Here is a 20,757-nt window from a genome sequence, read left to right on the forward strand (position 1 = left end):
CTTTATATAGAGAATTACATAATATATACATTATATAATAGTATAAATCATCCTCAGAACATTCTACACACGTACTGTGGAGAACATTCCAACAGATCCATCACCACCAGGTATGGAAACTGCACTGCCATTGGGCCCAGCACGTCACCGGGGTCCAGCTCCCAAACCTCCTGGATTTATACACTAGCCACTGCCTGAGGAAGACCAGGAGGATTCAGAAGGACTCCACCCATCCAAGCCACTGTCTGTTCTCACAGCTGCCGAGCGGGAGGAGCTACAGAAGTATAAAGTCCAAAACCAGCCGGTTCTGGGACAGCTTCTTCCCCCCGGGCCATCAGGCTGCTGAACAGCCAGTAGTATTGGTGTATCGGTCTATAGGCCTGTCACTGCACCTCTGTGTCATGATGATCTCCATGGACAAACCAGACCTCATTCACACCTCAGACTAACGGCACATACGGGATGTGAACAGCAGCACGTTTCATAGTTTTATTTTAGAACTTATTACTATACAGCTGTACACTGGAATAGTGCAGTACTAGTGTATATATACACTGCTCAAAAAAAACAAAGGGAACACTCAAATAACACATCCTAGATCTGAATGAATGAAATATTCTCATTAAACACTTTGTTCTTTAAAAGTTGAATGTGCCGACAACAAAATCACACAAAAATAATCAATGGAAATCAAATTTATTAACCAATGGAGGCCTGGATTTGGAGTCACACACAAAATTAAAGTGGAAAAACACACGACAGGCTGATCCAACTTTGATATAATGTCCTTAAAACAAGTCAAAATGAGGCTCAGTATTGTGTGTAGCCTCCATGTGCCTGTATGACCTCCCTACAATGCCTGGGCATGCTCCTGATGAGGTGGGGGATGGTCTCCTGAGGGATCTCCTCCCAGACCTGGACTAAAGCATCCGCCAACTCCTGGACAGTCTGTGGTGGATGGAGCGAGACATGATGTCCCAGATGTGCTCAATCGGATTCAGGTCTGGGGAACGGGCGGGCCAGTCCATAGTTTCAATGCCTTCACCTTGCAGGGACTGCTGACACACTCCAGCCACATGAGGTCTAGCATTGCCCTGCATTAGGAGGAACCCAGGGCCAACCGCACCAGCATATGGTCTCACAAGGGGTCTGAGGATCTCATCTCCGTATCTAATGGCAGTCAGGCTACCTCTGGCGAGCACATGGAGGGCTGTGCGGCCCTCCAAAGAAATGCCACCCCACACCATTACTGACCCACTGCCAAACCGGTCATGCTGAAGGATGTTGCAGGCAGCAGATCGCTCTCCACGGCATCTCCAGACTCTGTCACGTCTGTCACGTGTGCTCAGTGTGAACCTGCTTTCATCTGTGAAGAGCACAGGGCGCCAGTAGCGACTTTGGCAATCCTGGTGTTCTCTGGCAAATGCCAAGCGTCCTGCACGGTGTTGGGCTGTGAGCACAACCCCCATCTGTGGACATCGGGCCCTCATACCATCCTCATGGAGTCGGTTTCAAACCGTTTGTGCAGACACATGCACATTTGTGGCCTGCTGGAGGTCATTTTACAGGGCTCTGGCAGTGCTCCTCCTGTTCCTTCTTGCACAAAGGCGGAGGTAGCGGTCCTGCTGCTGGGTTGTTGCCCTCCTACAGCCTCCTCCACATCTCCTGGTGTACTGGCCTGTCTCCTGGTAGCGCCTCCAGCCTCTGGACACTACGCTGACAGACACAGCAAACCTTCTGGCCACAGCTCGTATTGATGTGCCATCCTGGATGAGCTGCACTACCTGAGCCACTTGTGTGGGTTGTAGAGTCCGTCTCATGCTACCACGAGTGTGAAAGCTCCACCAACATTCAAAAGTGACCAAAACATCAGCCAGAAAGCAGAAAGGTACTGAGAAGTGGTCTGTGGTCCCACCTGCAGAACCACTCCTTTATTGAGTGTGTCTTGCTAATCGCCAATGATTTCCACCTGTTGTCTATTCCATTTGCAGAACAGCTGTGAAATTGATTGTCAATCAGTGTTGCTTCCTAAGTGGACAGTTTGATTTCACAGAAGTTTGATTTAATTGGAGTTATATTGTGTTGTTTAAGTGTTCCCTTTATTTTTTTTGAGCAGTGTATTTATATATATATATTTATTTTTCTTCTTAGATATTTATATATATTTTTGTATTTGAATTCTGTAAGGGGACTAGGCACCTAAGATTTTCACTCACTTTCCACCACCTGTGTAAATGTGATGACAATAAACATGATTTGATTTGATTTTGAAATCAGACGGGTGCAAACTTTGTCACAGAGGGCCAGACTGTACTGTGACAAGTTTTCAAATCATCAGTGCTCAGAATCAGAGCTGCTGTTTCCCATCACTGAGTAAAAGATGCCAGACACTTCAATTAACAGCTGATTAATCAGTCGTTATTGTTCCTCTTTAAAGGGCTAATATTTCCTGCTCTGATATGAAGTCGGAGCTGTGAGACTCAGAGCTGCAGCTGCTTCAGTTTCTCTCCTGAATATTTACTGCGATGCTCTGCTGCTTCATGTCTGTTGGTTTTAAATTTGTTACAATCTTTTGAAACATGAGGCTGGTTTTCTGCGGCTCTCAGTGTTAGTTTGAGCTTTACGGCTCAGTCTGGACTAAATGTGGTCAGTAGATGGATCTGCAGCTCAGTCCGAGAAAAAAGGCTCTTTAGCTAATCTTTAGCTAAACTTTGTTCACGCAGTGCAACGTTACACTGTAATCTTACAGCACAGCTGCCACCATCAGGTGAGGGGAAGAACTGCTGTGCACTTGCTGGAAAGAAACTTATTACACACTCCAAAACAGACACGGCCACGTTTGTCCCTGGGGCCAGACTTTGGACCCCCTGATATAAATGCTTTATAATGCAGCTGCGTGCTGTTGAAAATGAATGGGAGTCTGTGAGAGAAAGGAGGGATGAAAAAACCACACATAGAGGAGTGCAGGTCAGTGTGGCTGTAGAGTTTGAGGTCCTGCCTTGAGTGAACACATGGAGTTTGGTGGATGTCAGGCAAAAAAATAATTGGGCTTTTGTATTTGAGCAATTTTGGCAAAAACAAATGGGAGTCTATTGGAGATATTAGGGATGGAAAAAAGACATATGTTATTCCATGACACAAATCAGATGACAGTAGTGTTAACAAAGCAATGCACAATCACCAACTCACTGTGACAACACCCTCCTCAGTCCACACGTCCACCGGACTGGACATTTCCATCCAGGTCCTGCAGGTCAACAGAAGCAGGTACATTATTAAACTCACTCACTCTTATCTGTTCCTGTTCCTACAGAACTCTGGAAGTGTGGACTGGACCTTCGTTTAATAGAACATTTTCTTCTCTAATGTTGACATAAACAAAAACCAACACAGCAGCTGTTGATTCAGTCACCATCTCTGAGATTAAACCACCGTTTCTGAGTGACCCTGAATTTACTTCGGAGATGTTTGTGTCCGTTTGTCCTTCTAGAAGCTCCTCCTGTAAAAGACACACACACACACATATAGCCACAAATACACATACAGCTATACACGCAGACACACACACACATACAGCCACACACACACACACCCACACACACACCCATACAGCCACACACACGCACACACACACACACACTCTTTCTAAGCTCTTTCTTATCCTGCTGGGCTGTGGGGGGAACTGGACCCTATCCCAGCAGTCATTGCACGGAAGGCAGGAAACACCCTGAACAGGTCGCCAGCCAATCACAGCGCAAATAGCAAACATAGATATTTATTCATAAACGCACTCAATTCAAGATAATGTTGAATGTCGTAATCATTACTATACACTCCTAAAACAGATGGTTCTTCAAGGGTTCTTCAGTTAAGAAAATGGTTCTATATAGAATCATGAACAGTTAAGGAACTTTCTGAACGCTTTTGAAAAAGGTTCTCCTGTTGTTACACCAAGTGCGTCTTTATAAAAGAACCCTATTTGGTGCTGTATAGAACACATTCTCAGTCAACCTGAAAAACCTTGTCCACGGGCAAAGGGTTCTCTGACTGTTCATGGTTTTATAGAACTACTATCTTTAGTAAAGAACCCTTGAGGAACCGTCTACTGAAGTCTGCAGTAAACGATGCTCTGATGATGATGTTTGTGCACTTCTATGAGTCTGTGGTGGCGAGTGCTATCCTCTATGCTGTTGCATGCTGGGGAAGCAGGCTGAGGGTGGCAGACGCCAACAGACTCAACAACCTGATCCTCAAGGCCGGTGGTGTTGTGGGTTTTGAGCTGGACTCACTGACGGCCGTGTCGGAGAGGAGGACGCTGTCTAAGCTGCAGGCCATTATGGACAATGGCTCCTACCCACTCTATGACAAGGTGATGAGACACAGGAGCTCATTCAGTGCAAGACTCATTCTACGGAAATGACCACAGAGCGCCACAGGAGGTCATTCTTACCTGTGGCCATAAAACTCTATAGCTCCTCCCTCAGTGTGTGATTCATCTGTGCAAAACTCAATACCAAACTGTTCATATGGGTAATAATAATAATTGTGTGCAAAAACTCAGAGGGGCAATAATTTAAATAATTTGAACTGCTTTATACTAGATGTTTAATATTTATAATTACAGTCACCGCCACTTTACTATAGTCATAAGAACTTAAACCTCGTGCACATATTGCAAATTTATCTTTCTCTTTGTTTTAAATTATTAAAGTGTTTATTCTTTTACATAAATGGTTGCAACTGTAACAACTTTCCCTCTGGGATCAATAAAGGATTCTGATTTATGAATCGGAGCCGTTCAGGATCGGTGATCTGTTTACAGTAGAACCTCATGTTTGTTCCGCAGAGACAGTCAATGCTGTTCTGAGTTTGGGCTACACTGAGTTCAGTTTAGTGCTTTCAGTGGATTTGACTGCACAACATTCACAGAAAGTTCAATATATTTATAATCAAACTAAAAGTGGAACCTTTCCTGTTTCCGGAAAGCTGATTCTGAGACACAGGAGTGTGAACATATACATATAATTCCATGTAATGATCCTTCTGCAGTCAGTGTCATTGTGTTAGGCTCTGCTTCGGCTCTTATGGTGATAATCAACAGGTTCATTTCTCAGTGACGTCACAGAAACGGCTTCACAAACACACTCAAATGCACTTTTGTGTTCATATAAATATGAAGTGTATTTCATGTTTATGCTAAACTGGAAATGGAAACACAGCAGACATAAAAAAAAACATTGGGCCTCGTTATAAAACATCTTCCTACGTGTGTCAAGTATGTCGTCAAGTGTGTTAAGTCTGTTCTAAAGTGTGACCTAAGGTCTGTTCAGTCTGTTCTCAAGCATGTTCTAAAGCATATTAAGTCTGTTCTAAAGTCTGTTCTAAAGCGTGTTCTAAAGTCTGTGAAGTCTGTTCTAAAGCGTGTTCAATCTGTTCTAAAGTCTGTTCTAAAGCGTGTTCTAAAGCGTGTTCAAAAGTGTGTTCTAAAGTCTGTTAAGTCTGTTCAAATGTGTGTTCTTATATCTGTTCTAAAGTGTGTTCAGTCTGTTCTAAAGCGTGTTCTTAAGTGTGTTCTTAACCATGCTGTTAAGTCTGTTCTCAAGTGTGCTGTTACGTGTGCTGTTAAGTGTATCGAGTGTGTTCTAAAGTGTGTTAAGTCTGTTCTAAATTATGTTCTAAAGCGCATTCCAAAGCGTGTCGTAAAGTGTGTTCAAAAGTGTGTTCAAATGTGTGTTCTTATATCTGTTCTAAAGTGTGTTCAGTCTGTTCTAAAGCGTGTTCTTAAGCATGCTGTTAAGTCTGTTCTCAAGTGTGTTCTAAAGTGTGCTGTTATGTTCTAAAGCGCATTCCAAAGCGTGTCATAAAGTGTGTTCTCAACTGTGTTAGGTGTGTTCTAAAGTGTGCTCAGTCTGTTCTTAAGCATGTTCTAAAATCTGTTCTGAAGCCTGTTAAGTCTGTTCTAAAGCGTGTTCAATCTGTTCTAAGGCGTTTTCAAAAGTGTGTTCTAAAGTCTGTTAAGTCTTTTCAAATGTGTGTTCTTATATCTGTTCTAAAGTGTGTTCTAAAGTGTGCTGTTAAGTGTATCAAGTGTGTTCTCAAGTGTGTTGTCTGTTCTAAATTATGTTCTAAAGCGCATTCCAAAGCATGTCCTCAAGTGTGTTCTCAACTGTGTTAGGTGTGTTCTAAAGTGTGCTCAGTCTGTTCTTAAGCATGTTCTAAAGTCTGTTCTAAAGTGTGTTGTCTGTTCTAAAGCGTGTTCTCAAGTGTTAAGTCTGTTCTAAAGTGTGTCAAGCGTGCTCTTCAGTGTGTCAAGTGTGTTCTTGATGAAGGTTCCAAGTCTCCATCAGATTCATGTGTTCTTAAGTCACAGAACTGTTCTAACCTTTGTGCTCTCGACTGTGTGTACATTCTGTTCTTACCGAAGAACAAACCCCACATAGAGAACACTGGAGAGTCAGAGTCTTCGTCTAAACTGTTTAAGTGGGTTTAAAGTGGAAATGTCTTAAGAACATTTGGTGAACGAGGTCCAGTCTCATGACCGTCTTAGTGTTTTTCTTAAGAACCTTCACAAGTTTTTTTTTCTTCCTTGAGAAAGCTCGTATGAATCCAGCTCCTGGTTCCCCTGAGAACAGAGCTTTGTCCTTACTGTGGAACCTTTATGGGGTTAAAGCAGGTCAAATATTTATGGAAATGCTACCTTTAGCAGGAAATACATGATCAGTGAAAATATTCAATACATTTTAATAGTAATAATAAATCCAACAACAACAACAAGGTAATGAGAACATACAAATGCATTAAAGCTACTTTCAGATTCTGTACAAGTCAGTTCTGCATTACCCCAGACAGCATTAGGATCGGGTTCGTCCTCCGTTTTAACCAGAGAGAGAAAGAAAACGCTAAAAGCTGCTGACCGAGCAGCGACGGACAGACTCTGGGTGGAAGCTCAGCGAACGCTTTAAATGGACTTTAAAAATCAGATCGATAATCCATCAGGCCTGTGTTCTCACCACGTCATCTCACAAAGACATGCTCAGCACAGCTCACACTTCCAATATCTGATTATTTATGAAGCTGAAATGATTCTGATCAAATTAATGAGGGGCAAAATAAGAGCTCAACAAAAGTCCAGAAAAAAGGGGTCATTTGGCAAAACCTTTAATTTAGGCATACGGTTAAGAAGGACATCGAAAGGCAGGGCAGAACGTAAGAAAGCAAGGTTTTTATGAGGAAAACAAAACTCAGAAACCTTTTACAGGCAAACACACAGAAAGGAGCACCTCCAGAACATCCCAGCCTCATACAGAGCTTCTCTGAGGAACACAGACATGAAATGAGTTTATATTCGCTCTAGAAAAGGAGAGAACCTAATAAAATAAAGTAACCTTTGTACCAGGATGAACCCAGAATATTAAAGTAACCGACTCTGCAAAGTAAAACATGATATTAAATAATAAATCTGAACCACCGACACCTGTTTACACACTCGCACGTTAAACCAGACCTTCATCCACAGCTCTCCTCCCGAAAAACGCTTTTGGGTCATTCACCGACGCTTGTGAGGAGAAGAGCCGATCACAGGGCTCTGCTTCACGGCCTTTACTCAGCAGCCCAGTCCCTGTTCTAATAAAAACCTCGGTATTTTCATCATGATGCAGCGAGACCATGCAGGAGCCGAAGTGCATTCGATAGCAAATTAGTGTTCTTTTAACGGAGAGCCAGACTCCAGCGCAGCTTCCTGATTCCTCTGCTCCGACAGAACGACTCAACCCGGAAATGAACTGGATCAATCAGGAGCGTCTGAGCAGGAAAATCAACAAACTGTGCAGGAATCTGGTCCAGAACTCCCCGGATTAACAACTGGGGAGAAAAAATAAAATAAAACAATACCACGCATTCACTCCGACCAAATGCTGGAAAACCGTATCAGATTGTGGCGTATGCTGTAAAGAGCATCTCTGCTATTGGAGTGTTATCAGATCAATATATAAGACAATAGAGTATCAATTCTACATGAAGCCTCTCCTCAAGGTTTCCATCCTTACGGTCCACAGACGAGAGACACGTGGCCTCTGTCTTGCTTTGATGACTTGTTGACGGTAAAAGCGCAGCAGGATTTATTAGAGTAGTGTGTGTTTCGTAGTTGCGGTGCTGTTTGCTTTCCTCTTCTATAAATTTATCTTCATCTTCTCAGGTCCAAACACGTCACGCTAAACCTTAAAGTCTTTCACTTGCAATAATCAGTATGTGGAGTGTGGAGTGGGAAGTGTGTGTGTGTGTGTGTGTTTGAGAGAGAGAGAGAGAGAGAGAGAGAGAGAGAGAGAGAGAGAGAGAGAGAGAGAGAGAGAGAGAGAGAGAGAGAGAGAGAGAGAGAGAGAGAGAGAGAGAGAGAGAGAGAGAGAGAGAGAGAGAGAGAGAGAGCGCGTGTGTGTGTGTGTGGAGAACAGCAGGTATTAATTGGCTGCCCAGGCTTCCAGATCCTTCATATCATCCTCATCCTCCTCTTCTTTCTTCTTTGCTGTAATTACAAACACAGTAAAAGCGTTACATCTGCATCAGCTCGTCAACCAAGGCTGTGTTCACATTACAGGCCACACTGTGTTTTGCTCAAAGCCGATCTCTCTGACTTGACGGTTCACCCTTGTTTAGGTCAGTGACTCATATCCGTCACTAATGTGATGAACCGGCTCCTGAAATGACCCTTGTGAGCTCATCCTCCTCAGTAATGTCACGTGACTGAATCTCTGCATCATCAGCAGAAAGTAACAAGCAGAACGAGCTTCGCTGAGAAGATCATTAACTCTGATCAGCTCTCAGCTTCATTATTAGAGCCAGATGAAGGAGAAAAAGGTGAGATGAGCTGCTTTTCCACCGTTTACAGGCTTTAACGTCTGCTTGGCTCTGTTGCCATGGTAACGCTGAATGATGGAGCAGCTCAGTGGAAAAAAGCACATGAATTCTGATCTGAGCGTTACATTAAGGTCACACGGCCATGAATCGGATACGGATCCGATCTAGGACCACAAATGAAAGTGACTCAGATCGGATTTGAAACGATCAGATTTGTGTGCACACAGCCCTGAAAACACCAGATTCAGAGTCACATTAGGGCAAAACAAAAAAAATCGGATTTGTGCTGCTTCAACCTGGTAATGTGAACGCAGCCTTAAAGACTGTACAGGCAGATACACTAACACACTACAAGAGGGTGTGTGTGTGTGTGTGTGACACATACCTGGTCTGGAAGGTAAGGATGTTGAGGGCACGTTTGGCAGTGGTACATTCTCTGTGCCTCCAATCTCCAGCAGGTTCTTGTCCAGCTCCTCCTGTTCCAACTCCTCCAGCTCAGCCAGCAGCTCATCCTGCAACAACAGAGCACACAGCCACGGACACTTATTTAATTATTTACATTTATGTATCCAGGCAGGACATTAAAAGCTGCAGTGTGAGAGATTTAACAAAATCTATTAGCAGAAATGGGATATAGCAGGTCTGGTTTGGTCCATAGTCTGGCCCCAGGGCCAAAAGTGGCCCATGGACAGAGTTTAAGTGGCCTACGGATCTGTTTTTGAGCTAAGTGGTGGTCAGTTAAGTGGGGTTTAGTTCAGTCCAGACTGCAGCCAAAAAGCTCTAACTAAACACTGAGAACCAGCAGCTTTGATGGAAATTTTAATACAATTTCTTTGAGAGCCGCAGCAAATGAGCCTCAGCTTTAGAAAATTCATTGCAGTCTTTTTAATCAGACATGAAGCAGCAGAACATTACAATAAATATTCAGGTGAGAAACTAAAGCAGCTGCAGCTCTGTGGAAACAAAAAGTGAGCAGAAAGAGTGAAAGGAGCCTTATTACTACAATACAAATCCCACTTTTATCTTAATTTTTCTGTTTGTAAAATATGAGGCTTAAGTAATAAATTAATGATCTAGTACTTTGCTCGCTTTTCAAGTGCATCTCCCTGTAACACCGAGCATCTGAAACGTCTGCCTGCTTCATTCAAGGATTCAAGGATTCAAGGAGATTTTATTGTCATTCGCATCACATGGTACATGAGGTGGAACGAAATTAAGATCTCATGGTCCAGTTTACACCCAAGAGCTGTTATTAAAATAGATAAATATAAGCAATAGATACAAAAACACAAAATAGGAAAGTACACAAGAGAGGGAGAGTAGGAGAGTAGGCAGTTAGCAGCAGTATGAAGTCCAGAGTGCAAGTTGCTATAGCAGCATGATATTGATGATACTGATGCATCTCACCTCATCAAACTCCTCCCCGAAGCCGACAGGTTTGGAAATGGCGTCCGAGATCTCCTGTGCCAGCTCCTGCTGCTCTGTGATGTCCTGCATGAGTTCATCCACTTTGTCAATGTCCCTGAGGAACGATGGCACACAGATGGTGTCACTAACGACAACAATGATTTAATTTTATACAGGTCTTTACAAGAGAAGCTGGAATGTTTACATTTATAAAAGAGTTTAATTTTTTATAAAAACACTGCCTGATGTTTTCATGTCACTACTGAAACACAGAGATTTAGTCTGAAGGCAGAGCCTTATTTTAGCCCCGCCCCTGCATTTTAGAGCAGGAAGTGAGGCTGCATCCCTGTCCCTCATGGCCACATGGTGAGCAGTTAGATCCCATTGTTTTGGAGTAGATGTGTCCCAAAGTCTGAAAGTCAGTGAGGAACATTAAAAATTGCCATATTTTCTGCAGTTTAGCACATTTTAGTGTTTTAATAAAAAAAATGATTTTCCGTGTGAAGAGCTGCTCAAAGCTGCGTGTTTTTGAGCTCAAAATTAGCTAAAATTGTCACAGAAACAGTCACTGTACAGAGTCACGCAAAGCAGGGTTTTAATCTAAAGTCCAAGATCAGTTAAAAGTCCCAGATGTGTTTTCAGTCCTGATTCTGACTCAGTTCAGCAGATTTGTCCACATTAGATAATGATGATGAAGGCCTGTGTGGCCACTAATGTGCTGTGTGCTTGATTGTACACCTATTAGTGATGGGTGCGTCCACATACTTTTGTCCAAGAACACCGGACAATATTTATAACTCACTTTATAAATTAATCGTTTCTGCTTATAATCGTCACTCGAATACAGCAGGTTTCACCTCGTGTGTGAAAGGAGACCCTGAGAGCTTTAATACACTCAGGCAGGTGAGACTCTCCAGGTTTTACTGGGTTGTTAATTCTGCTGTTTTACTGAATTTTGAGGTTTGTGGACATCATTTTACCTCATAAAGGCTAGAAGAACGCTTTTAAACTCTGACTGAGCTCTGATCTGTCGCTGAAGCCGTCAAAAAGTAAAAACAGTTTACTGGTAACTGCAGCAACCAGGTCCAAACAAATCATACACGGCTAAAAACATTATGAAGTAAACATCTATGTTGCAAACATTACCCTGAACTGACCATCTGTGATAGAAAAAAAGGAGCTTATAGAGTCAGAACTGTTCATAGTGGTGGTGATAGGAACCAGACGTCCCCCTCTAAAAGCTCATGACAGAAATTTCCTACATGAGATGGTTCTGGATTCACTGCCTGATGACGGAGATGCTGTTTTATGATAGTTTAGAGAAGATTTTGGTCTTAAAATCCACTCAAGGTGGAGGGAAACATGCAGGAGGCAGAAAAGCCCACAAAAAAACTTTCCGCTGTTTTCCATCTTCAACATTCCATACAAACTCAGAAGACTCGTAGGTTCTCTGGTGGTTCTGGATGGTAAATAAAATGTCCATATCTGTGTTGTAGTCATGGCGACCCCTGGTTCCTATCACCACCACAGTAAAGACGTCTGAAGCATTTCACACCTCTATGTTTACACCTCAATTATGGGGAATTCTGGAAAATCGGTGGAGTTCTCCTTTAACTCCAGAGTACCGTACCTGCAGTAGTGTTAATAAGACTTGGGTTATTCAGACTGAAGTATCAGTAACGTACATGTTGTCATGAGCAGCCTTCATGGCCTTAGCAGCGAAGCCCATGTTCTTGATGACCTCAGTATTGGTGTTGGCGTTCTCCAGCGCCTCCCTCTGGAACTCGATGGTGGACAAGGTTCCATCGATCTGCGCCAGCTGCTTCTCGTACCGCTTCTTGCGCTTCAGCGCCTGCAGGGCAGCTGTTTCACAGCAGACACAACACATCAGTCCTCACTTCACACACACAATACACCTACAGTGACTTTAAGGGACTGATTAAGGTATTTCTAATGCAGTGAATGTGCTAAAACAACACTTTAGATTCTTTATTTATTTATTTCCTTTCCTGTTTGTTTATCCCTTTCTTTCTTTCTTTTTACGAGCCTAAGAGAAAACTGACAGACTATTAATGTATTTCGGTTTGTTAAATCACAGGCTGTGCTGATTTCTTATGAAGGTGTTTATGAGGGTGATGTAAATACGGTCACGTGATCAGATCCACTGGCTCAGAGAGGCCCTGAGCGAGTCTGCAGTGAGGAGCTACGGCCGAAATTAGACCACGTTAGGACAGACACGGTGATCACACTCAGAACACACGACCAAAAAACAGCCCGTTACTGATCATGTAATCACACTGTACTGCAGGAACAACAGAGCCTCAGATTTCCTGCTGATAATCAGAACCATCAGGTGTTCTGTTTCATACAGCATCTGTAAGACCTGCTAGAACAGAGAACCAACATCACACACATTTAAACCAGCCTATCAGTGCACTCTCGCAACAGAGGGGCCTTCAAGGGTTCTTCAATAAAGAGTTCTATAAAATAAAGTTCTATACAGCAAACAAGCAAAGTTTATTTATATGGCACCTTTTACAACAGGTGTTGTCACAAAGCAGCTTTACAGAACAATCAGCATTACAGAAAGAAAAGAAAATCCAGATCCGAGCCCCCATGAGCAAGCCAGCGGCGACGGTGGCAAGGAAAAACTCCCTAAAAGAGGAAGAAACCTTGAGAGGAACCAAGACTCAGAAGGGGAACCCATCCTCCTAGGGTCGACACCGGATAGCAAACATTAGTGGGCGCAGTTGTGGGCTGGAGATTAGGGATCCAGCCTTGTGACCGGAAGGTCGCCGGTTCGATCCCCAGAACCGACAGCACATGACTGAGGTGTCCTTGAGCAAGACACCTAACCCCCAACTGCTCCCCAGGCGTTGCGGATTGGGATTGGGCTGCCCACCGCTCCGGGCAAGTGTGCTCACTGCCCCCTAGTGTGTGTGTGTGTGCTCACTAGTGTGTATGGGGTGTTTCACTTCACGGATGGGTTAAATGCGGAGTTGAAATTTCCCCGGTTGTGGGACTAATAAGGGTCTCTTAATCTTAATTAACATAAAGTATTATAGTACAAAGTGGGGAAAAGAAATGCACTGGTTAACTTGATTAATTTATGATTATGCAGCAGCAGCAGCATCTGAGGGTGAGGACTGCACAGCGTTGTAAAGCAAGAAGCTCAGTGGTGGTCAAGCCGGTCCAGAAGGCTGGTGAGTAGTGGCACCCGATCAAGGCTGAAGAGGCAACAGCATCAGACGCACAAGATGGGCAGATGATCAACTCGGCAAAGAGAGGAAATAAAAAAAACGCAGTCAGTTCTTTAACGAGTGACTGACCACAGATTTCAGTGTAACAGAGCAGCACAGACTATGGCAGGTCTAGATCGGACAGGGAAGACTAATCACCAAAGGCTCCAATATACAAGTAAGTTTTTAGCCTAGACTTAAAGACTGAGGCTGTGTCTGAGTCCCGAACATTAACAGGTAGATTATTTCAGAGCTGGGGGGCTTTGTATGAGAAAACTCTTCCCCCTGATGTAGCTTTATTAATTCTAGGTACCAGTAGTAAACCAGCACCTTGTGATCTAAGTAGGCGTGATGGTTCATAATAGGAGAGAAATTCACTCTGAGGGGCGTTTAGAGCTTTATAGGTCAGTCATAGAATTTTCTAATCAATGCGAAATTTAACTGGTAACCAGTGCAGGGCTGATAAAACTGGGCTAATATGGTCAAACTTTCTGGTTCTTGTGAGACTCTGGCTGCAGCGTTCTGGACTAACTGAAGCTTGTTGAGGCTTTTGCTGGGACACCCAGACAGCAGGGCATCATAGTGATCCAGCCTTGAAGTAATAAAAGCACAAACCAGTTTTCCTGCGTCCTGTAGAGATAATGCATTTCTTAATTTAGCGATATTGCGGAAATGCAGGAAAGCTGTTCTAGTGATGTTAGTTATATGTGTGTCAAAGGACAGATCAGCGTCTATCACAATACCAAGATTTTTAACAGATGAGCTTGATGCAACTGAGAAATTGTTAAGTTTAAATGTTAATTCAGTTTGTTTCTAGCTGCTTTTGGATCAAGAAGGAGGACCTCTGTGTTATCCGAGTTAAGTAGCAGAAAGTTACTCGACATCCAGTCTTTTATGTCTTTTATACAGTCCTCAATCTTGCCAAGTTTAATTTTATCATCTGGTTTGCTTGATACATATAATTGAGTGTTATCAGCATAGTAGTAGAAGTATATGTCATGTTTACTGATAATGGTGCCTAATGGTAGCATATATATATATATATATATATATATATATATATATATATATATATATATATATATAGAGTGAATAACATAGGTCCTGAAACAGAGCCTTGTGGAACACCATACTTTACTTTTACAAGGATAGATGCTGCTTACAGATACTTCACCCTTTACATTAACGAACTGATAGCGATCAGTGAGGTAGGACCTGAACCAGGAAAGAGCTGTTCCTGTTACCCCTACAGTTTTCTAGTCTATCTAGTAAGATAGCGTGGTCTATTGTATCAAATGCTGCACTAAGGTCAAGGAGGACCATCAAAGACACATTTCCTTTGTCAGGGAATAATAAAAGATCATTTACAATTTTTACTAGTGCTGTTTTTGTACTGTTACGTGGCCTAAAACCAGACTGAAATTTTTTTTACAGAACCATGTGCGCGCTTAAATGGTTCGATAGACTGCTTAATAATGCAATGGTTCTAAATTGCACATAAAAGGTTCTTATACCAGATACAAGCTTTACATCGTAACTACAGAAATGATCTATCTATCTATCTATCTATCTATCTATCTATCTATCTATCTATCTATCTATCTATCTATCTATCTATCTATCTATCTATCTATCTATCTATCTATCCATCTATCTATCCATCTATCTATCTATAACAATTTCACCATGTGAAGAACCATTTAAGCACGCAAATGGTTCTATATAGATCTCATGGTTCTACATGGAACCACTGCTTTTTCTAAAGAACTGTTTAGCAATTTGTGTATTTTTACTTTATTTGTCCTGTAACAAAGTAACAAAGTGTAATCGAGTGTCATCGAGTGTCACAGTGTAATCGAGTGTCACCTTGTCCGAGCGTCACCGAGTGTAACCGTGTAACTGAATGTAATCAAGTGTCACCGAATGTGTCACCGAGTGTGTCCCCCTGTGTAATCGAGTGTCCCCAGAGTGTAGTAGTGTCAGAGTGTCACAGAGTGTCAGAGTAATCAAGAGTAATCAAGTATCACCGATTGTCACTGAGTGTAACAGTGTCACCGATTGTCATGGAGTGTAAGTGTCCCCAAGTGTACCGAGTGTCACCAACTGTAACAGTGTAATCGAGTGTAATCAAGTGTCACTGAGTGTAAAAGTGTCCGAGTGTTGGAGTGTTGCCGAGTGTAACAGTGTCCTCGAGTGTCGCAGAGTGTAACAGTAACCCCGAGTGTCACAGCGTGTTGCCAAGTGCAACAGCGTCCCCCGAGTGTTGCCGAGTGTAAGTGTCCCCCGAGTGTCGCCGAGTGTAAGTGTCCCCCGAGTGTCGCCGAGTGTAAGTGTCCCGAGTGTTGCCGAGTGTAACAGTGTCCCGAGTGTCCCCAAGTGTAGTGTCCCGAGTGTCGCCGAGTATAACAGTGTGTTGCCGAGTGTAACAGCGTAATCGAGTGTCACTGACTGTAACTAATCGAGTGTCACTGACTGTCACCGAGTGTAAGTGTAATCGACGGTCCCCGAGTGCCACCGAGCATCACAGTGTCCCCGAGCATCAGTGTCAGAGTGTAACAGTGTCACCGAGCATCACAGAGTGTAACAGTGTCACCGAGCATCACAGAGTGTAACAGTGTCACCGAGTATCACAGAGTGTAAGAGTGTCACCGAGTATCACAGAGTGTAACAGTGTCACCGAGTATCACAGAGTGTAAGAGTGTCACCGAGTATCACAGAGTGTAAGAGTGTCACCGAGCATCACAGAGTGTAAGAGTGTCACCGAGTATCACAGAGTGTAACAGTGTCACCGAGTATCACAGAGTGTAACAGTGTCACCGAGTATCACAGAGTGTAACAGTGTCACCGAGTATCACAGAGTGTAACAGTGTCACCGAGTATCACAGAGTGTAACAGTGTCACCGAGTATCACAGTGTGTAACAGTGTCACAGAGTATCACAGTGTGTAACAGTGTCACAGAGTATCACAGAGTGTAACAGTGTCACCGAGTAGCACAGAGTGTAAGTGTCACCGAGTAGCACAGACTGTAACAGTGCCGCAGAGCGTAACAGTGTCCCCGAGTGTCTCGGAGCATCAGTGTCAGAGTGTAACAGTGTCATCGAGTGTCAGTGTAAGTGTCACCGAGTATCACAGACTGGAACAGTGTCACCGAGCATCACAGACTGGAACTGTGCAAGTGTAAGTGTAAATGTCCCTGAGTACCACTGAGCATAACATTGTCACTGAGTGTCCCCAGAGTGTAGTAGTGTCACGGAGTGTAACAGTGTAATTGAGTGTAATCACGTGTCACAGAGCATAACAGTATTCCTGAGTGTAACAGTGTCCCCAAGTGCCACAGAGCATAACTGTCACTGAGCGTCCCCAGAGTGCAGTAGTGTCACCGAGTGGAACAGTGTGTAATCAAGTATCACAGAGCGTAACTGTGTCACTGAGTGTAACTGTGTAATTGAGTGTAATCAAGTGTCCCCGAGTGCCGCCGAGCGTAACAGGGTGTCACTGAGCGTAACAGGGTGTCGCCGAGAATCACAGTGTAACAGTGTCGCCGAGTGCCGCCGAGTGTAACAGGGTGTCGCAGAGCGTAACAGGGTGTCACAGAGAGCAAAAGGGTGTCGCCGAGAATCACAGCGTCGCAGAGCGTCACCGAGTGTAACAGTGTAATCGAGCGTCACCGAGCATGAGTGTAATCGAGCATAACAGTGTAATCGAGCGTCACCGAGTGCAACAGTGTAATCGAGCGTCACCGAGCGCAGGTGTAATCGAGCGTCACCAAGCGCGAGTGTAATCGAACATGACTGAGCGTCGAGTGGAATCGCGCCTCACCGAGCGTAAATACATATTATTATTATCAGCATTATTATTATTATCAATAAGTTTCACAAACCAGCATTTATACTAATATAGCAAAAGAAAAACTGGGACTAAATAGTTTAACGCCTTAAAGAAGCACAGCAAAATATTCGCCATCTGGAAAGGAAAACTCATATATTAGATGAATAAATATAGAAGAAAATGTCCAAAAACAGCTGCGACCAAAAAATGGAAACAAATCTAAAAAAATGCCTAATTATTCACACATTATTCCAATTAATTCTACATTTGAAATTCCTTCCTAAGGACAGTTGGTGAACAAGGTTCGGCGGTTTTAAGCAGAAAACATGTTAAATAAAAGCTAAGTTTTCACTTTTTTCCTGAAGCAGTTTATTAAATTAACGCCACTCAACACAGAGACGTCTCATTTCAGGCCTCTATAAAGGAAACAGTTTCAACAGAAAAACACGGACGAGAATTTCTTGTTACTCTTGTGCCGTCCTGTCTCTCTCTGTCCATCTCTCTGCCTCTCTCTCTCTGCCTCTCTCTCTCTCTCCTCAACTGACACGCAGGTATTTTCCTGATGGGCTTTTTACTCACGTGTGCAGCACTCATCACTGTCACAGGTAATTAAGCCGTAAATTATTGAGTAGTGGCGCTTTTAAACAGGAACTGGACTCTAGTGGGATGTGATGAAATGCATGATGAAATGGTTCTTTAGATTATTTAGAACCACCAGCCGACTGTGTTCCACACTGTGGAATTTCACCTCCACATTTATCCCATCAGTGCGTGAAACACCACATACACACTAGAGAGCACACACACTAGGGGGCAGTGAGCACACTTGCCCGAAGCGGTGGGCAGCCCAACCCGTAGCGCCCGGGGAGCAGTTGGGGGTTAGGTGACTTGCTCAAGGGCACTTCAGTCATGGACTGTCAGCCGAGGGGTCACAGGGCTGGTTCCTTAACCTCCAGCCCACAACTGGGTCTATATAGCACAAAAAGGGTTCTGCTACTGTTATGACATCAAGCTATATAGTAGAACCCTTTTTTGCTGTATAAAGCCACTCTCCAAAAGGTGCTCCATAGAACCATATACAACACATCCTCCATCAATATGAAGAACCATTTCACCATGCAGGGAACCTTTAAATCATGGAAACAGTTCTTTGAGTGTTCATGGTTCTATACAGAACATTTGGGAGGAAGAGCATAGCACATGACGATGTGTATCATTATCATGATTAATTATGTCACAGCATGCTTTTCTGGTCACGTGGTCTGTATAGAACCATTTCATGCTTGAATGCTTCTCTGTAAGGTGAAAAGGTTCTTTCGATTGCCAGAGAATGTGCTTTATGATTTTATCTGGAACTTTCTGAAAATAAACTTCACATTGTAAACAACAGCAGAACTCTTTTTGGTGCTACATCGATCTAAAGAACCACTTCACCATGCAAAAACAAACGTTTATGCATACAAAGGTTCTATACAGAACTCAGGGCTCTGACTAGAACCAGTGCCTTTACTAAAGGCCCTTGAATAACCGTGTAAATGCAATATCGGTCACACTCGGACGCTGAACAGGGAGAGCGATGACGATATTTACCATTACAGCGACATCACTTTAGGGGTTCCTGATCACGCTATAAACTTAAAGAACCCTAACCTGCATGTTTCACTACAAATCTCCTGTTTAACCTCATTTAGCAGCCTGTGATGTGAAACATGAGATAAAACCACTTTTTAAGCATTACTAGTCCAATTTGGCCAACTTTCCAAAATACAAACTGAATATCGTGCATCGTAAAAACGTCTCGACTGAAAGTATCGCGATATCATGCGTCTCCCCGTACCGCCTAACCCCTTGAGCGCAATCCTGAAGTTAAAGGGCGGTTTAGCGACTTCAGTGAGTCCGGACGTGTTTACTGGGTGTCCGTGTTGATTGGTCAGCGGGCTGGCTGTGCTCTTCGATCTCTACTGCTTCTAATGTTTAATAAAATTAGCGCCGCACGACCGCAAACAGCTCTCTACACTGTTATTAGCATCGTTAGCATTAGCAGCGCTGACAGATAAACAGCGGCGCTGCCGGGCTGTTAGCTGGGATGCTAACGGCGGTGTGGCTGGAGATGAAGTCCAGCGTCTTATTAACTAACAGAGTCACTTTCCGGCTCTCTGTGCTGGAGCTAGGTTACATAGCTACTTGCTCGAATTTCCCCGTTCCACCTTAAACGCTGCTACATTTAAGGTGGAACGGGGAAACTGGAACAAGAAGCTGGCGATGAGAAAGCCAACTCCAGCCTCGTCAACACCTCCTCCTCCCCGACAGCCAAAGCTGGCTTATCCGAGCTTAAACTCGCCTCTCTTGTTCTTGGTGCCGTTCCTCTTGGCCGTGAGGAGCTCCTGGTCGATCTTCTTCTCCAGGAACTCCTGCTTCTTGGTCAGCATCTCCTCCGTCTCTCTGAGCCGCTGGATCGCCTCCTGAGCGCTCGGAGCCTTCCCGCCTTTCCCGCCGCTGCCGAACAGCTTCCCGAACAGAGACATGCTGAGCCTCAAACCTCTGAGAGCTGGACCAAACCCCGGGTTCCTGAGCGGTTCTGCTGGGTCGGAGGAGCCGCGTCGGTTGTTGTTGTTTCTTCCTCTTCGCTAGCCAGGCCCTGTGACGTCAGGACGTCACACGGACGTGAGTCACGTACTGACGCAATCGCACCGCTGACACTGGCGACGCAGAACCGCTGAGCTTAACGTCATCGCACTGTAGGAGCGCAGGCGACGCGACGATCTGTAGATCGTAGAATTTGCACACGGCGTGGGGGAGTCTCTCGGTCGGGACTCGGTTCGGCCCTAAATGGACGTTCGGAGCGGACAGTCTTTTCTGTCTGGGTTTATTATCGAGCTAATTGAGCATTAATTGAGAATTAAACACCCCACAGAGCTTTTTTAGGAATTTTCAGCGTTTTAGACAGGATTCGATTTAAAAGTCATAAACCGTCTTAGTTCGTAATTACAGGCGCAGGACCAGCTCAGAGCTGCTGTGCTGTAATTTGATATCAGTGTAAAAAAGTTCTAGCCTTATGTTTAATTGTTTTGCATGTAGAAAGTGCCGCTGGACTGCTGCTCAATTTCGTTGTACACTGTGCATAAAGGCATCTTATCTATCTTTTCTGAATTGGCGAGCTCTCTGGTGGAAGTCTGTAAGAAGAATATGTACACCCTGGACAGGTCGCCAGTCCATCACAGGGCAGACTGACAGACACAGAAGGTCACACACACTCACACCTAGGGGCAATTTAGCACATCCATACATGCAAAACAATTAAACATAAGGCTAGAACTTTTTTACACTGATATCAAATTACAGCACAGCAGCTCTGAGCTGGTCCTGCGCCTGTAATTACGAACTAAGACGGTTTATGACTTATGACAATTGGCCTGACTGCATGTCTTTGGG

The 20,757-nt window shown here is 43.9% G+C and overlaps 1 protein-coding gene across 1 annotated transcript; it reads right to left on the bottom strand.

Moving 5' to 3' along the window:
- Positions 1-7,142: 7,142 nt before the first annotated feature.
- On the bottom strand, positions 7,143-19,986 carry chmp4ba (charged multivesicular body protein 4Ba). Its single transcript, XM_017708431.2, has 5 exons — positions 19,667-19,986; positions 11,943-12,120; positions 10,258-10,372; positions 9,236-9,362; positions 7,143-8,518 (listed from the first exon to the last, which is right to left on the bottom strand). Exons 1-5 carry the CDS (start codon positions 19,848-19,850, stop codon positions 8,454-8,456), a joined length of 669 nt encoding a protein of 222 aa, XP_017563920.1. The 5' UTR covers positions 19,851-19,986; the 3' UTR covers positions 7,143-8,453.
- Positions 19,987-20,757: the final 771 nt, after the last annotated feature.

The sequence above is a fragment of the Pygocentrus nattereri genome, chromosome 26 (assembly GCF_015220715.1).
Source record: "Pygocentrus nattereri isolate fPygNat1 chromosome 26, fPygNat1.pri, whole genome shotgun sequence".
Classification (NCBI taxonomy): domain Eukaryota; kingdom Metazoa; phylum Chordata; class Actinopteri; order Characiformes; family Serrasalmidae; genus Pygocentrus; species Pygocentrus nattereri.